The sequence below is a fragment of the Dromaius novaehollandiae genome, chromosome 1 (genome assembly GCF_036370855.1).
Source record: "Dromaius novaehollandiae isolate bDroNov1 chromosome 1, bDroNov1.hap1, whole genome shotgun sequence".
NCBI classification, from domain to species: domain Eukaryota; kingdom Metazoa; phylum Chordata; class Aves; order Casuariiformes; family Dromaiidae; genus Dromaius; species Dromaius novaehollandiae.
The window spans coordinates 48,972,813-48,991,353 of record NC_088098.1 but is presented as its reverse complement, the minus strand read 5'-3'; the positions used below and the strand labels follow the sequence as shown (position 1 = coordinate 48,991,353).

General features: G+C 35.7%; 1 protein-coding gene across 1 annotated transcript in view; it reads left to right on the top strand.

Annotated features, from left to right (window-relative positions):
* Positions 1-18,541, top strand: part of ANKS1B (ankyrin repeat and sterile alpha motif domain containing 1B) — a 434,784-nt gene that overhangs the window by 162,979 nt on the left and 253,264 nt on the right. Inside the window, exon 12 of the mRNA XM_026123167.2 lies at positions 7,252-7,432. Within this exon, the coding sequence (XP_025978952.1) occupies positions 7,252-7,432 (181 nt within the window). The remainder of the gene's footprint in view (positions 1-7,251; positions 7,433-18,541) is intronic.

The window sequence follows — 18,541 nt, the reverse complement described above, 5'->3', positions numbered from 1 at the left end:
TATGGTTGCAATTAAAATAAAAATAGGAACCAAGGCAAATGTAAACTGGGTAAAGATCTGTTCTTATCCTTGTTAGTTCCCAGTCTCACAAGTTAAGTGGATTCATCAACTGAGATAAGACCAGAGATGGAAGATGGAATGGTGCAGCAAATCCCTGACCTTTAGTTATGTACTGCAATGGAGGACTCCTAAAGGAGGAACTAGTAAAACATGCACAGAGGAGAACAGAAACACAACAACAGAAAGCACTATGGATATATGGTACCCAGAGTCACACAGTATCGTGTTCTAACCACAGAGCATAGTAAAAAGCTACATGTCTGTGCCATTCCTGGCTGTGTCGATTGCAGTGGCATGATCAAAATATGCTGATAGGCCATGAGATTACTATACAGATATTAGCACTAGCTGTTCATACAGTACAGAAGAGATGTTTTCTCTAAATTAAAATCAGTCAAACAGAAATTTCCAGAAACATTATGGTGCCAGTAAAAATGAACTTAGTTTTAAAATGCACTATGCTTTTAATAGAGAAGAGAATTTATAGTTAAAAGACAGTGCAACTACTTATTTATCTTTTGGGCTTTTTTAATTCCCATGATCTTATGAGCTCCTTGTTGTGGCTGCTTGTGATATATTTGTTGCCAGCCACTGTGTAATTTCTGCCTGCTACTCTAAAACTAAATTAAGATGTTGAGCAGTAAAAACAAGAATGTCGCAATGGATGCTGAAACTGGCAATGTTTTATTTTTAAATGTACTCATGCTTATAATTTAAGATAAGATTCTATGAAATGAAATAAGAGAAGATTAGATTACCTAATTAAAAGGACAATGCATCTTCAGCTTATTTAACTTGGTATTTTGAGGCTTGACATAATAATTGATTCAGGAGCCTAGTAACAGTTCAGTGAAGTCTATCACTTCTAGCTGATGTAGATGAATTAATCCCAGATCCATTGTAATCTACAATGTTTGCAATTTCAAGGCTACTTGATCTTCTTAGTTCGGATCATAGAAACCAAATAACTTTTGGCATTATTGTTGACTGATGAGAATGAATCAGGCCTGCTGATTCCTGCAGATCAAAACAGGTTCTGGAGAGAGGAAAAAGTGAAGAAGCCTACCCTCTCACAGGCTATATTTCATCGAGGAAATTATTAACATTAAGGGATTTTGTGAATATTCATGAGAGAAAGAGAGGTAGAAAAGCAGACATAGATGTTATGTTGGGATGTTGAGGCAGAGAACAGAGATTAAGAAACTGTAGGGGCGATGTGAAAGTTGTTTTTGAAAGGGAGAATAAAGGGTGAAATTGGATGCACTGAAGGCTAATGAGAAGGCTGTAGTGACCGTTAAAGTCACTGGGAGACAGGACCATTAGTAAGTCAATTTGAGAGACCTTGATGACAGAAGTGTAGAGGAGGCATAGAATTAAGTTTTGGAGGACCAAGTAGAACTGGAATCAGTTAGCATACAGTGAAGGGTATTTTAGAGTAAAATGAGTAGTTCTGGAGGGAATAAAACAGAGAAACAAGAGGGAATAAAACAAGAGAAAGCTGAAAAAGGAGAGATGAAAGAGATGATGATTGTGTAGAAAGAGAATAGGATCATAAGGAAAGAAGGAACCTGGAGAAAGGAAGATTTCTGAAGAGGGAGTGAGCTGATGAGAATGAGAAGAATGGAAATGTCTTAGCAGGTATCAAATAATGAGGGATTTATGTGGCCAGTTGGCTACACTGGCATTGTGTTATGTATGTGAGATGAGCATAGGGAAGGGGCTACAGTTCTCTGACTTTTTTTGGTAAGTCTGTATTTTGTATACTAGCTAGCATTTGAGGATGTGGGCTCAGTTGTCTTTTCTATCATACATTTTCTGCCTGGAAACAAATTGGAACGAGTTGTTATATTATGTAAGGCAGTTGGAATTCAGCAGGAACGCTGCAGCATTTCTTCAGGCTCTTTGACCCTCAGTGATTTAATGAGTCACACATCTGTCACTTGGGAGAGCTCTGTACCATACTTCAGCATCTGTAAAATGGATCTAATAGCTCTGCCATAGCACAGAGGACTACTGTGAGAATTAATACATTAAAGACTGTGATGGTGATATGTGTGCATATCCCAAAGATAAGAAAAGTCAGTCCCAAGCGTCCTGAAAAAGAGAAGAATTAATGAGCATCATGTGGAAGAATGAAGGACTGAGAGGTTTGCAGCCATAAGGAAACTTCTGTTGGAACTTATATTGCTGAATACTTCAAAGTTGGAGAAGAATTTTGATGATAAATTGGGAAAGAAATTTTGCCCCACTCCCCTTCCTAAATGTTCTGAGAAATATTAGAATGATCCCTTGCCTACTCATGGTGCTACTTGGCGAGTCACGGAAGCATTAAAGAATTTGCATACAGCTTCCATTCATGGGATCAGTAAGTATGGCTTTACTAGTATTTCTAATAGATAGGCAAATCAGTTCATATATTTTGGCACCTTTCCTGTTATGTGTTGCTCAAAGTGGTGTCTTTCATTGATATATGTTCCCTACTAACTTGAAAGGAAGATATTCCTCTTATTAGATCTGATTTGAAAGTTAATTAAATCTTGTTATTGAAATATCTTCAAAAATTTTTATTGACACATTTTTGCTTTTGCACTGATGATAAGGTTTCTTCATTACCCTGATTTGGTATCTTGTTTTGAGATCATCTAGGATTTTCTAAGACTATATTAGGACCATTGAAATAATAGTCATCAAGAAACATTTTAAAGTAAACAAAATCAGTCGTTAAAGAGATTTACACATAACAGGTAAATTAAACATGTGAAATAATGAATAAAGAAAATTTACTTTCGATCAAATCTGCAGGTAATCATGTAGCATATATTCTGGGTGATATTAAGCATAAAGAAGTTAAGCATAAGCATGCTAGAATTTCACAAGGGTTATCTAAGTGTATACAGAGCTTTTGAGTAGCAGAAGGCAGATATGTAACAACTGACAAAACTGATTTTGGTACAGAGAATGAAGCATTGTCTCTTTGGGAAAGAGTTTTGTGTTTGCACAACTTCTAGTGCTATAGAACTTTAATCCATGACTACATTTCCTGGAAAATATAGTGCTGCAAGTAGTAAAATGATCTTCTTAGAATTATTTAGGAGCTAGTTTGATGCATCATGATAGATGTAATCTAGGGGTAAATTTGATGGAAACCAAAATCCAGGAAGCTGAAGTGCAAGATACCGATGAGTGACTTGTTAATTGCTGGCTACAAATCCTGTCATTAAAGCAGGAATTCAGCTTCAGATTTTAACAAATGAATTAAGTGTCTGTAGTATGTCTGCATGTGAGCTAGAGGTGGGATTCAAGCTGAGAGTAAGACCCCTGTGCTTTGGTCTCTGTATATTAGAATCTCTCCCAGAGCTCGATGTCTAATCTCCCATGACACTCAATAGAGTTGTAGGATTCTATTCATTTGCCTAAAAATAGGCATCTAACGTCATTTGAGATGCCATAAAGGTGTCTTAGACATCTGCATGGAGACTGTCAGATATGACACAGTATGTAGGGGGGACCTGCACTCTTCTGGATGGCAGTTGGACATCAAGTGGGATACCCCAGGGGAACTCCAGTGGCGCTCGATACCTGAGTTCAGGTAACTGAACTGAGACCAAGGTGTCTAGGGTGAGGTGAATTGTTTTCTGGGCTCTGTTGATTTTGTTGACTAGATCTCAGTTGATTGTAATGGGAGTTAGATACCTAGTGTAGATGTAAACAGTAATGCTGTAAATTTAGATGTCTAAATATGGAGCTGAATTTTATCCTAACTATAGCAAAAAGAATTGTGCAAACTGTACTATAGAGAGACAGAGATAGAGGGATGCAGTCAACACAGACTGCTTTACTGTGTGTCTCTGGCTTATCAACTCCATGTGTATCTGTAAGCACAAACAATATTATAAGCAATGATTTTTTGAGGTTAATCCACTCAGAGAAGAAAAAGCCTTTTCACACCTACTGTGCCTAACTGAACTTCACTGAAACACTTACTCCAGCATCCTAAGGAAGAAAGTGACAGAAGTATATGTGCCGTTGTATGTGCCATAAGGAGAAACTGGCAGCTCTCGGTAGCAGCAGATGAGGCTTTCTTCTCAATTTGGTATTTTCAGTATTCTTCTGTGGCTTCACTTTGTGCTGGATGAATTTGTGCTCCCAGATATAGTTAGCGTATATTAATGAGCAATTAGCATATTTTAACAACATAACATTTTGCAAGACCCTGCAAAGGAGTAAAAGGCTCCTCTATATAGCTACCAAAGCTCAGATGATATATTCATGTGTAATTATATAGAGGAATTATTGGCACATGTTGGCAGATGGACCTTGTTAACTCCAAATAGGATAGTAGCAGTGTTAGACTGTAGAGTGCTAGAGGCTGGGTGAGGTTCTGTGCAGAATCTTAAGATTGGAAATACATATGAAACTGAGATATTTTCAACTGAATTAATAATAATATCAAAGCCAGAATGATAATACATTTGGATTATCTATGATATATGTAGATAAAATCAAAGCAGAGTGGGAACTCTTCTGATTTACTAGTCTGCTAATCTCATAGGTGAATCTGTGACCATAAATGCCTCCACAGGCATTTAACATGTTATGTTAGCATGTTATGTTATGTAGATATAGGAAGAATTTTGTATCACCCAGGTTAGCAGACGGTTACATGTGAGCATAAACAAATGGAAAGCATGTTTCTAACTTCCGTATTCATTTCTGAAAATCACTATAGACCTATTTTATATCAATAAGCTGTGTCTCCAGAAAAAAATCATGGCTTTTCATCAATAGAGACATATTTAGAAGTTATGAGTGTCTGCAGACCTAACAGATCAGTAAAACATGCTTCAGAACAGTTTTTTTATCAGAGACTTAGCAGATGCTTTTGTGAAACTTTTAAAGATGCCACAGTAGCTTGTAATGCTACACTAAGATGTAGTCAAACAACTGATTAGCAACCAGGTAGTAAAAGGCCATATGATGCATCAGATGCTACCATTCTTGTCCCAAGAAAGGGGCGGTAAGTTGAGACAGTGGCTGGAGACCTAAAGGGACAAAAGCAGGAGCTGTTGTTTTGGAAGCTGCTTGGGAGACTGAGCTGGAGCCAGCTGCCCTTTTAGACAGGAACTGTCTCAGTTTAAGAATAACCAGACATGCTGAATGTCACATTAATTGAAAAAGTATAACATGTCACCTTTTCAAATCAGAAGCTGACTTCCTGCAAAACCACAAAGACACCACTGCTTGGGAAAGGGCCAGTAACACTTTTCTAAAGGACCAAAGTTCTTTCTCAGTTTTAGAAATAATTAGGTCATTGATGAATTTGTTGTCTTAGCAAAAGTGTGTCTTTGGGTTTAATTAACACATATGGATATTTTTGGTTTGATTAGAGAGTTATTTTGGCTCAGGTCCAAAACAGTGACTTTTAACCAAACTGTTTATTGTCAGAGTCTGTCCCTGTTGAAATTGCTAGCCCTAAGAATCAGCCTTTCAAAGTAGAAGCTATTTTTGAATTATCAAAGAAAGTAAATCCCTTGAATAGACAGTAGATGAGTTGCAGATGAAAGCCCGAATTTATCCTTCTCAATTTTTCTGTTTTAACAGAACACAGTTAATTGATATGGTATCCAACACAACTTCAAAAAGCAACTAACATTATACAAATCTAAATCTATTTAATTTTTTCCTAATATTCCAATAGAAAGAGTTAATTTTTAGTGAAAACAGTCTAGTTCTGTCTTTGTAGCACAAACATTGCAGAGCTCACAACCTGAAAATGAAATAGACCACAGACAAAATAGAAAATTGCTCCACTGGGATAGATTGTGTTTTAACAGGTAGTCCTAAGGAAGGGATGGTGAATAGCTTCATGGTCCAAGGAAGATCTCATTGCTCTCAGGGCAATAATTTGGTTTTGATACTAATAAGTAGTAAGTTCTGGACCTTCGCAAATGTTCTGGTGGCCTGACATGTTAAAACACAAAGAGTTAAAGCTCCTTTTACTGCCTTTCTCCATTTACTCTTTATAATTTTAGTTATCTCAGGTAGCAGTTTCTAAGCTGTTTTTCACACTGTCATATAGGAATAGGGATAAATATACAGTCAGCTAGACACCTGGATGCAGGGCCTACTTTGTTTTGGGGGAGGAATTTAATGTTTCAGGTCACTGCAAGAAGCATCATGGGGTTAGGATAGTTTGAGTATGGAGCCATATGTGTGCTGCAGGTCAGCAACAGACTATTTAGCATGGCATCACAAACCATCAGTGGTCCGTGGCTTACAGTCCATGACTTAGAGCACTAAGGTTATGTCTATATTAACAAGCAGTGCAGTATAACAGGAGCAGATCTGTAGAGTGAAACAGTTGGTGCTGAGGACCTGACATTCACACTGTATAGTTTTAATGGATTTTAGTTTGGACTAGCTCTAGTGTGGTCCCATAGTCAAATGCCCATAAGGAGTTGGAGCCCATTTTGTACAATCCTGGAGTGTGTCTTATGGCATAGATCCATCAAAAAGGAATCCGTTTTTTAGATTCTGTGAGGTATCTCTGCAATGCAAACCACAGCCCATTAGGTGGGGTCAATCAAGAGATTCACTTCAAAAGCGCACATTGGTACAAACTAATGTAGATGTATTCCATGAAAACTCATTAAGAGAGTTTGCTTTCCATGTGTGTTTTTTAAACTGATATTTTTCTCCTCAGCTTTCAGACGTTTCAGTCTTTGAATAACTAAGGCAGCCCTTCATAAATTGAATAAACAGCAGAGGGCTGCTTTAAGATGATGTGTGGTTGGTATTATTTTGTAAATGCCATTATACGGGCATCAGCAATCTAATTGTTTTGCAAGACATACCCAGCAATGCAGCTGGTGAAGAGCACAATTTGTTATCAAAAGATGATTGCAATTATTATATGCATGGCTGTAAAACCCAATTTTGTTTTGAATTAAATTGATTAGAATTACGATATGCTTTTTTTCTAATCAAGATTAATCCAGATTTTGGAAGGTAATCATTTTTAATTCACCGTAGCTTGACACATAAAATGATTTTTAGTTGTATAACTTTTTGGCTAAAAAAAACAGTAAAGGGAGAGAAACACTAAAGAAATCTACTTAATGTCAAGTAATAAAAATTATAAACAAATATCAAGTCTGTATTTTATACTCCAAACTTCTATTTTTCTTGTAGCCCAAGCAGCGCACATCAATAGTATCTTCTCTGGAATTTCACCGAATGAACCACAGCCATGATTATTTTGAAATCAACTCATCCATTGGCTGTAGAAGTTTTATTTCCACTCCTGCAATCAGTCCAGCTAGTTATTCTTTTGGATCTGTGGAAGACAGTATTGAAGAGAGAGAACTTCCAGGTATAGAAAAAAGCTTACTTGCCTATCAACAGAGCTTTATGAAACTATAGGTCTGTGGGTTTTAGCTGGAATTGTTGTAGTTGTCTTATAAACCATTGCTTTCTTTAGATATTACATAATAAATCAGCTAAGCAGGGTTCACAATTTTACTACAGAGGTTTTATGCGAAAACAATGTTTTAATATTATATATAACTTCAATTATAGCAGTAGTACCAATTCTACTACTAACTGCATTTTGGTAGTGAAATACATTTATCGTAAATATACAAAATTATTCCTTATTTTTTTATGTTGCTTAACAAAGGGATCTCATAAAACATGACCAATATTGTTAAAATATACTTTTCCTGAATGTTATATTTTGAATAAACCCCACTCTGTTCTACAGAAATACCTGGAATGTTGGTATTGTATATCCCTCAATATGAATAGAGAAAGGGAAATTTCTAAGTAGCCTGACATTGTTTCTGCAATAGTAATAGGATTTATTAAAACAAAATTTTAATATATTTGCTGTGTCTGTAAGTACACATAGTGTGGTAGTGTGATTGTAACTGTGAAGCTTTTATCTATGGGTAGAGGTTTACTTATGAAAATGCCTTAAAAGGATTAATGAAAATATTTGCTTCTTCCCAGGGCACAAGTTAAGGAGCAAAGAAGTGCATGCATTTAGCTACTTCTGTCCCATCAAATATCATATGCAAATTGCTTTATTTAGGCTAAAAGCTAGTAGAAGATTAGAGTATTCAGCAATGCCAATGTACTGAAACAAATCTCTTTGATAACTCGTTTACATGATTTGCAGATGGAGTTATTTCTTTAAAAGGGTTACTCTATTTAAGATATAAATAAAAGTAGATTACTATAAAATAGCAATAAATCTAAAAGTATAAATTCAATACAAGCCTATTGATTGGCTTCTGTAGCACTTCATGTAGATCTTCAAATGAGGTGAATTCTATACATTTCTGGTTAGTAGAGTTTAAAAATTCTGAAAGCTATAGAACTTACTGCTTTTAAATTGTCATTAAAATTTGAATTTCATAGTTAGAAATAAAACTATAATGTTAAAGAAATTCTTTGAAATTAAGAATGAGAAATCCCATCTGTTATGGTGGAGAAAGAGTTAAAATGGTCAAAAAGAATTTATATTGCTTTTCCTGAACAGGCTATGTCTTTCTCTTTCAAACAAAAAAAACATGCTTTAATTCATGGATATAGCAAATCTTTTCAAGCATAATTGAAAATAAATGATTTGTATTATTATTATTAGGATTAATTTCAATGGTTATTATTATTAATTTGATTAGCAGCTCTATTTCTAGTGTTTGGATTCTTAATTTCTTTTTTTTCCTTTTTGTACTGTAAATTCTCTTCAGTGATCAGAATTTTGGTTTAGATAGTTGAATGACACCAAATATGTCTTGATGTTTAAAATCAAAAATAAGAAAACAGAAAAAAAATTCACTGAAGCTGGATAATGAACTTCTGCAGTTTTCTGCTGTTTCAGTGTTCTGGTTAAGTTCTTTACAATATCTGGATTTGCTTTAATTTTGTCTTGTATGGTTGCATTTACAACAGATCATAGTCAGTAACTTTTAATCACCACAATTTGTTTGATCTGAAACTGGAGGTATAATTTATGCTTATTATAATTGTACACTTTTAATATGTAGATGATTTGATTTATGGATTCAGTGACAGCTGAATTCCTCCTTGTTTCACTGCCTTTAAAGCTAAAAGACAATAACAAAAGCAAAATGCCTGGTTCTGAAGTTCTGGGAATCTTATGTAAGTTTTGCAAGAGTACAGTTTACTATAAGTAAATCAGTACTTAACCATCAGTAAATGAAATAATTTTAGTATAAGTGAGGATGGTTTGTATGCTAGAATTATTTAAGCAACATATGGCATCACAGATCAGTGACAATGTTAGTTTGAATGAAAAGACCAAGGTGCTTTTTCTGCTCACTGTTAAGGTCCTTTTGACTCCTGAATAATAGATGATGCTCTGTGTTTCTGCAAGAGATAAAGGACACTTTAAAGCGTAAAGAGGACAACAAAGTCCAGAAAGAACAGATCAGAACTGTCTCACTTGGAAAAGTTGCTTAGGGCTTATCATTCAGAGTGAATAATGAATACTGAATGTTGCATTTGCCTCAGTCTTTACTGGTAGCACAAAGCCCCTGTGACCAAAGGGGAAGTCTAGAACAACTCCTTTGGTGGAGAAGGATCATGTTAGGGAACACATAAACAGACTGGACATACACAAGTCCATGGGCCCTGATGGAGATGCACCCATGGGTGCTGAGGGAGTTGGCCGATGTCATTGTGAAGCCGCTCTCAATTACCTTTGAAAGGTCATGGCAATCGGCAGAGGTGGCTGAGGAAGAAAGGAAATGTCACCCCTATCTTTAAGAAGGCCAAGAAGGAGGATCTGGGCCTAAACTACAGGCCAGTCAGCCTTATCTTGATCTCTGGGAAGGTGATGGAGCAAATAATCCTGGACACTATTTCCAGAAAAGTGAAGAACAGGAAAGTGATTTGGAGTAGTCACCATGGATTTATGAAGAGGAAATCATGCTTAACCAACATGATAGCCTTCTGCAATGAGATGACTACCTTGATTTCAGTAAGATTTCCTCACTGTCTCCCATAACATCCTCATAGACAAGCTGATGAAGTTTGGGCTGGGTAAGTGGTCAGTAAGGTGGACTGAAAACTGGCTGAACTGCCAGGCTCAGAGGGCTGTGATCAGTGACACCAAGTCCAGTTGGAAGTCAGTCACTAGTGGCCCCAGGGATCAAAACTGGGGCCAATACTGTTTAACATTTTCATTAATGACCTGGGTGACAGGATCAAATGCACCCTCAGCCTGTTCATGGATGATACAGAACTGGGAGGAGTGGCTGATAACATCATCTGATTGCACAGCTGTTCAGAGGGAGAAATGGGCAGAATGGAACCTGATGAAGTTCAGCACAGGGAATTGCAAAGTCCCACACCTGGGGGACTTTCCACTAGAAGCTGGGGGCTAACCTTCTGGAAAGCAGCTCTGAAGAGAAGGACCTGGGCATTCTGGTGAACAACAAGTTGACCATGAGCCAGCAATGCGCCTTTGTGGCAAAGATGGCCAATGGTATCCTGGGCTCTGTCATGGTAAGATGCTAGTCATCTTCTAGATCGTCTGAATACATGGTTCGTAGACATTTTGTATGACAACACAAATGGAAAAATAGAGACCTGATAATCAGGTGACTGCTTCATTAGTGGGATGTTCCTCATGTAAATTCTACTGTGAACAAAGACCGCTGGATATGCAAAACCATTCACTCCAGAAGAGGGCAGTCAGGGCTTCCAGGGAGATGCCTCTCTAATTTCATAGCTCTGTGCCTTGTTATATGCATCCCTGAAATTCTTTTGAAACTGTAGAACTTAAAGATCAAAGAAGACAAAATCATAGTCATCTTCATAACCTCAGCTTGGCACCGTTAACACTTGCAGCTGAAACCTGCCACTCTCCCATTGTCACATAATTGGGATTTTTTTATTTCTCGTTTCTGCTTAATCAGTCAGAATAATGTGTCTTTCTCTAACACACATTAACTTCATTACATCTTATTGTACCGAGTATAACTGGCTTGTGCAATTGAAGACCATTCTGCGTATATTCATGTTCTATTTCAGATCAGAAAATAGCCTATGAAGTTCATTTATGCAACAAAAATATAAGCAGATGTCTGCAGGTAATCTCATTGCAATCCATCTTCAACAAGAGCTTCTTGTTGAAAAAACGTGCAATATTTTCTGTCCATGCAAATCTCTCAATTTTGAATAAATTCTGCACACCGTTTATCTGTTAAAGGACATAGAGTTTTTCTCTCATCTTGTTATGATGCTTAAAGGGATTTACTGAGTTTTTTCCTTAAATACAAAGTCTATCTCCACTGTAGGGCCTTAATATTCTTACTCCTTTTATATATCTTATTTTCTCACTATGGGTACTGCTACTTCATTGATCTAGGAAGGCAATATTCCTCTCCAAGTAATCCAGAATGTACAATTCAAAAATTCAGTCTTTGACAGGTGGATGATAATTTTTCTCTTTTTCAAGGAAAAAATAGCACTTGAGTCACACCTTAGGTTTCTTCTAGAAGTGTGTTCAGATCTTTATTTAAAGCAAATATCTGATCTAGTTGTTTTGTCTCTCAAGCCTGATATCCCCAAAGGATATCAGGATATCAATGGAAGTCTGCACTCAAAGATAAGCCTGCAGTTTAATCTTTCTCTTTGGAGAGAACCAAGATATTCAGTATATTCCTGTGGCTATTTAGATGTATTGCAAAATGATCAAAGGATTAGAAGCTTGATTCAGAGGTTTGGTCTAAAATTCCTGGCTGTGTTGAATTCCTAGGTACAGTCAAAATTTATTGTGCTTGAGGGATGTTCCTTTATGTGATATTACCAAAGCCCTATTTAAAGTAGGTCGCATATTTGTCAACATTATTTTCTTATTCAGATATCTCATTTGATAAGATCTGATTTGATAAGATCAAACTGTGATGTCTACTTAGACTTTTCAAGCCTTGGATTTTCAATGTTAAATTGTTTGGGGATTGCTAGCGGTGAAATACAAAATGAAGGGAATGCAAAGAAAAAAGAGAATTTCTTTTAGACCTTACCACTCCAAAAAAAAATCCATGTGTTTTTTCTATTGATAAAGAAAGGGAGACATGTTAGCATCTAGTAAAATCAGCATAATCAACAAATGCTGGTAATTAAAGCATTCTCATCTCCAGCATATGAACAACCTGTACAACCAGGTAGGGAACACGTCAAAGAACTGTAGTTACCAACCTGTAGCTGATCTCCCTGTTGTTGACCAAGAACTGTCTTCCAGGTGAAATGCATGAGAAAATCAAATTCAAGGCCTTTTTCCTCTCTTTTTCATCCTGTTCTTGATTACAATACACCAAAATCTGCTAAGGTCTTTTCCAAACCTTGCTAATTTGAGCCTTTTCACCTGTGAAGATTATCTGTTTTTCTCAATTTATAGCCAAATTCAACTGAGTGCAATTAGTAAGAAGTAGCAGAGTTATTCAAGAACTGGTACTGGGGATTATACTTGGTACTGTTTCAGACTATTTCTTTTATGTGCCATTAAAAGATGTCCAGGGGATGTAGCCTGTTATGGTCTCGTTATGTTGCCTTTCTTTTTGCTGCTGCTAATTCCAGCCTCTTCTCTGCACAGTTATCTAAGGCAAATGTACAGTCTGTCCCATAGAAACAAAGAAAAGTAGGATCAATTAATATTATAAACATATATTTGTTAGCTATTATTGTCTTTAAAACTTCCAACTTCAAAATAGCTTCCAATTTCACAAAGCTAATTGTAATTTAACGTAATTTAATTGCAATGTTAGTGTCCATTTAAGTCTCATTGTGAAAAGAATATGTCAACGCTCTATGTAATACCCCAAAATCTGATAGCAGAAAGAACAAGTAAGGAAATGTCTGGGAAGATGTGGATGCAAATGACTCCTGTAATTCCATCTGAAAACAACGTATCTTTTTGCAATGAAATGACCTTTTGCAATAGTGATTACATGAAAAGTTATATACAATAATCCCCTAAATCCCATACCACCTGAATTTCAAAATAATATTGCAGCTAGATAGTTACATTTCTCCAACTTAAATGTTGTGACAGTTTTACCTAGCTCTTCAGTAATACCTATACAGTGTTATCTTTTGGTCTTTTCTCAGGCTTAAATGAATTGTCTGAATTAAATTGCTTAGTTACTATTAGTGTGAACCTGTACTCCAAACATACTGTGTCTCCTATGTCACTATGTGGATAATCTGATCATTAAGTCTATAGTAAAGCAATGTGAAAACAGAACAATTGGAAGCAGGCACATCAAAGAAATAAAATGCTAGATTCATATGGGGCCTCTAAGGCCTGTTATCACAGATAGCATTGGACGTGTTATTAAAACAAGAAATGAGATGAACATCTGATCTCTTTTCAAATCGAATTCTGAGCCATCTGACCATGTACAGATAGGCATGTGTGGAGCAATGTGCGTACCTATTTTTAATTCAAGTGGCTATTTTTCAGAAGATTTGCTCTTTTCCCCCACATTATTTGCTTACTATGAATAAAGCCAATTAGATATTGAATGTATTATTGAATGTATATTGCTGTTTGCTCAAGCAATTAGCATAACCCTAGCTGCCCACTAGCACAACTGCATATTGAATTGTATTGAATGTATATTGAGTATAAGGGAAAGATAAAAAATGTTACAATATCCGAATTAAATTTACTGGTTTTAAAGGCCCAGATTCTTAAGCCTCAATCTAGCAAGCAGGAGGGGAGGAAATAGAGCAATGCTGTGAAGATGCAGGAGACCAGAATTTCTTAGTGACTGTCCTAAAACAGGAGATTTCCTTCAGGATCATTAGGGACACTACGCATTACACTACGATCAACTTCAAGTATAAGTTATTTCTTTGACTCTTTCTTCCCCCTAAAGTAAAAACATGTTACCGTAGGCATGTGTGTGTGTACATGTCTATTTGCACTGTTAAAATTATATTTCTTTTCATTTAGTTGCATAAATGTTTTTTCTTTGTGAGAAGACAGAAGAGACATAACAGTGGTTCATCACATCGTACAATGTTTTTCTGAAAGAACCTCAGATATTATAACAATAAACCTAAAAAGAGTTTTTAAAGAGCTTCTTTGGAGGAACAGGTTGTGAATGTGTTTGTTACGAGCAAAATAATTACATTTTTAATGATATATATCTGATGTGCACCTTTTCCAGTTATAATAATTATCATGAGATGTAAGTTCAAAAGAAAATTTATTTTCCATAATATTTTATTTGCAATTCTTAGCCATTTCTAGAAGCACAATAACTATAGGCGATGTTCAGATTTATTGGATTGTCATCTTAGTCAGCTCTTTGCTTTGCTGTTCTTCTTACTAGGCTGAAAGAGAAATAACTCCTTAACTTGTAATGGGACCAATTGCAGAGACAGATCATTTAGTCCATAGGCTGTAACCATGCCTTGTAGAGTTCTCTTATCTTCCCTTTGGAAATTTTGTAGATGAGACTGACCAAGCTCTGGAGGGACACTCATGAAAACTTCCTCAGTCAAAAATTCCCATTGCTAGATGAGGGCTACGAGAAAAGAATTATACAAGGTTTCTGTCTTCAGTTCTTCACAGTATTGTTTGTGGTGAGATACAGGTTTGTGTAAAATCAGGCTTTTGGGCTCACAGAAATACTTACTGTTTTGTTTCTCTTTTCTGAGATAAAATCCTGGAAAGCTAATTGTTAAAATTGTAAATATCAAATTATTTGAATCACTTGCTGTTTACTCAAGCAATTAGCATAACCCTGGCTGCCCACTAGCAGAACTGCATACCTCCAAGCAAATGAGATGGTACTCATCGTTGCACTCTTATAGGACACACTCTCTGTCAGTTGCTTAAGGCCTGTTCTTAATTTTCTGGCTTATTGGCTTCTTGCTTCTTTCCTCCAAAAAAGTTGTGGTTATCTTTTTCCGGCTATGCCTTCTTCATAGGCAGGAGGATTGTGACACTGAGAGATAAAGAGATCAGGTATCAATCTGCAAAAGAATAATACTTCTAAAATTACAGGTTTTGGAAACAGGGAAGTCTGTTTTGTCTGTATTACCATACATTTTTAACATTAGTAAAAACATACATTGTTTCCCTTGAACAATATGGACTATAGGGACTATACTATCCCATGTTTTTTTTTGCTCAGATGATAGTTTTATATCATGGCCACAGAAATAAAATGAATGACAAATATTCAAAACAATGTTGTGTTTCATATTGTAAAATGCTATAGTCTGTTTGTCCATCTTCGCTTTCAATATCCTCTTCAGAGTATATTGAACTTCAACAATTCCCATAGGCAAAGAATTCCTATGATGTTATTACACTCAACAGAACCTACAGTAACCCCAATGTGGCTAGATGGCATGTATACACAATGTGAGAGGAAGTTCCTCTTGAACCATGTATTACTTATTCAGAACTACTCAGAGAATTTAGGTACACAGTTATGTTTTGGTAGCTTAACGAGTAACTGGTCCTCACCAGATCTGCTGTAACCAGCTATCTTCATGCTTTTACTCTACAGCAAATGTTGAATTCATCTATTTTACAGTGAAATAGAGCTAGACTACTGTTCTTTATCATGCATGTGAGCACTAACAGTATAGACATGGCCTATTACTAAAAGTGTGTTGATGCTCAAGTGACTTACTGCCCCTAATCATATATCTAAACTTTGATAAAGGATGGGGAAATAGATATACTACTGATCTCATTTACAGATAAGGTGTGCAGCACCAAAGGACCCAGTGGCTTGCTTGATTTTTAATGAGAAATATTGGAAGAGATATTTTTCAAGTTCCAATCAAGTGTCATAATCATAAGTTTTTCTTTCAGGAAATTCTAAATTGTAATATTTTCTTTCCCTCAAAAACATTTTTCTACATTCCACAGTATAGCAGAAATTGATATATCACCTATAGCAACAGTAGCCATGGGGAAGTATTTTTTCTCCAACAGTGAAAGCAAACCACTGTCACAAAGGAAGTACACACAGTAATATGAAAGCATGAATATTTTCTGATGGTGCTCACCAGGAATCTTGATCCTTAAATTTTAGATTTTTAAATGACATCTCTGTAAGCTTAATAATTTCATGTCTTTTGATCTAGAGTATGCTGCCTGTTATTACTGTATGACTGGTCTTGGCTTGCCTTAAATACTTATTTCAGCTACATAAATACTCAAGACAGTTACTTTACAAAGTATCATACAGTGATTTCCTTTCTTTACCTTCTGGGATTCAAAAAATTGCAGATGATTATGCCTTGAATAATTTTTTAACTTCTCATTATGATTAGATATTGTGTTGTGTTTTCCTTATGGAAGTTTTATTTCCTTTTATGGGAACTATATGCACTCTTCTGAGGACTGGATATAAATCAAGATTGCTTACGGGATATCCACTTCCCTTCCCTTCCCTTCTGTTCCATCACAACCAATCAGACTGCTCACCATACTGAACACCATATCATATATTGATACTGAGCTACAGTAATTTCTACCAAATGAAAACCCACCCAACAATTTGTGTATAATTAAGCTCTGCCTTAACCCCACAGACAACAGATCTTGTACCATTAACATTCTATCTGTAAGCAAATCAAACTTAAATAAGTAATGGCTAAGTACTGTAATTAAAAGAGTATTAGGAAAAAATATACAAAATAATCAAAGGACATCATTAACTATATTTCACAGCTATTACTCATTCTAGTCCTAAATCTGATAACCCAAGGATTATGGCAATGATGATGAAGAAAAACCATATTTTTATGTTTCTGAGCAAGTAATTTTTCATCTAATAGAAATTTGTTCCTTAGCATTCATTATATGCTGCATTTATTCTTTGGAAGCTTGAGAGCTAAGCTTGAAATAAAATAAAGATAAGGCAGTAGGTCCAATGGTTCTCTTAAGTAAATGTCAGGGATGTGATTATACTAACGTCTGATGAGAAATTTAGAAGTATTTTTATTCCGCCTTAAAAGTACTGTCACCTCTCAAAACTGAGTGAGAAAGAGAAAAAGAAGAATGAGTTAGGGCTGAAATAAGAGAGAAGAGAAAGAAAATAGTCAGTAGCTTGGTGGTTAGCTATAAAATCCTTCTTTCAAATACTTGTGCCAAGCAGAGATTTAAACCTGTTTTCTGCACTACTAGTGAATACCCTAAACTCCTGGTCTTCTAGGTTCGTTCTTTCTCTAGTTTCACCCAGACATTCTGTTCTGGAGCTGAGAAACCTTTCCACAGGAAAGCCTCACAGAAACCAACAGTCACATGTCATGAACCTTTTATTAGATGAATTAACATTTTCCACTAAAAAGGGAAGAAAATTAAGTGAAAAATTCCCAAATCAGCCATTTCTTTATAATCAAAGAAATGCAGTTTTGTTATCTTAAAAAATAAAGTTAAAAAAAATGCAGTTGTTTTTAATGAATATAAGAAATTGCTCTGGATTCTACCATTCATTGATTCATAATCTGAAAAAAAATCAGACTTTTAAAAAGGAATTTTAATTACTTACAGTCATTATATATACTATATAATTCTTCAAAGGCCCTGTATGCATCCAATGTGCATATATATTTTGCAAAATAACATACTTTGCAAGATAGCTATGATAATGGCTATCTTCAGAAGACTTCACAGAATAATTGATACGAACAGTATATTCAATTCAATAAAGAAATATATTCAGAGTGCTGATTACCAGTTAAAATAAATATATTTTTAGGGGCCTGATCCAAAGCTTATTGGTGTTAGTGGAAATATTCAAACTGACTTTAGCAGATTTTGGATACAATCAGATTCTAACACATTAAAATTATTAGTATGGAAGAGCTTTTTCTTTCTAAAACACTAGAGGCAAATAGATCACTTCAAAAACAGTGGGATATCATTCTGAACTAGATCTATAAGTCTAAACTAGAACATGTATATGGTACGTCTCAAGAGTGATTTAAAACAGGTTTGAATTGGACTGGCACACTTAACTGACAATACGTGCAATTATTCTCTGCTTTAAAAAAGCATTTAAATCTGCACACTTCCCATGTTTCTAAGGCTAGAGATAAAATTGGGGCATTTTAGTACAGTACATCACTTATTTCTGTTTCAGATTCTAAAAATTGCTTTGAAGTGTATGCCAGAAGCAAAAATTATTTCTGCCCATAGATGAAATAACTCATTCTCTGTAGCTGCCTCAGATGTGGAGTCAATCTCTGCTCAGGAAAAATATAATTTATAAAAATAGAATAATAAAAAACTCCTAATGCTAACTTTAGGACTTAGCATTCAGAACATTATGGGCTAAATTGTGGCACATAGTCACAAGCTCTTCCTGAGGAGCAACAGCAAATACGATCTGTCTCAGTTGGGCACAATCTGCTCTGGGAAAAAAAAAGAATGGGAAGGGTGTGTTGTTCACTGCATGTTATGCCAGTGGCAATT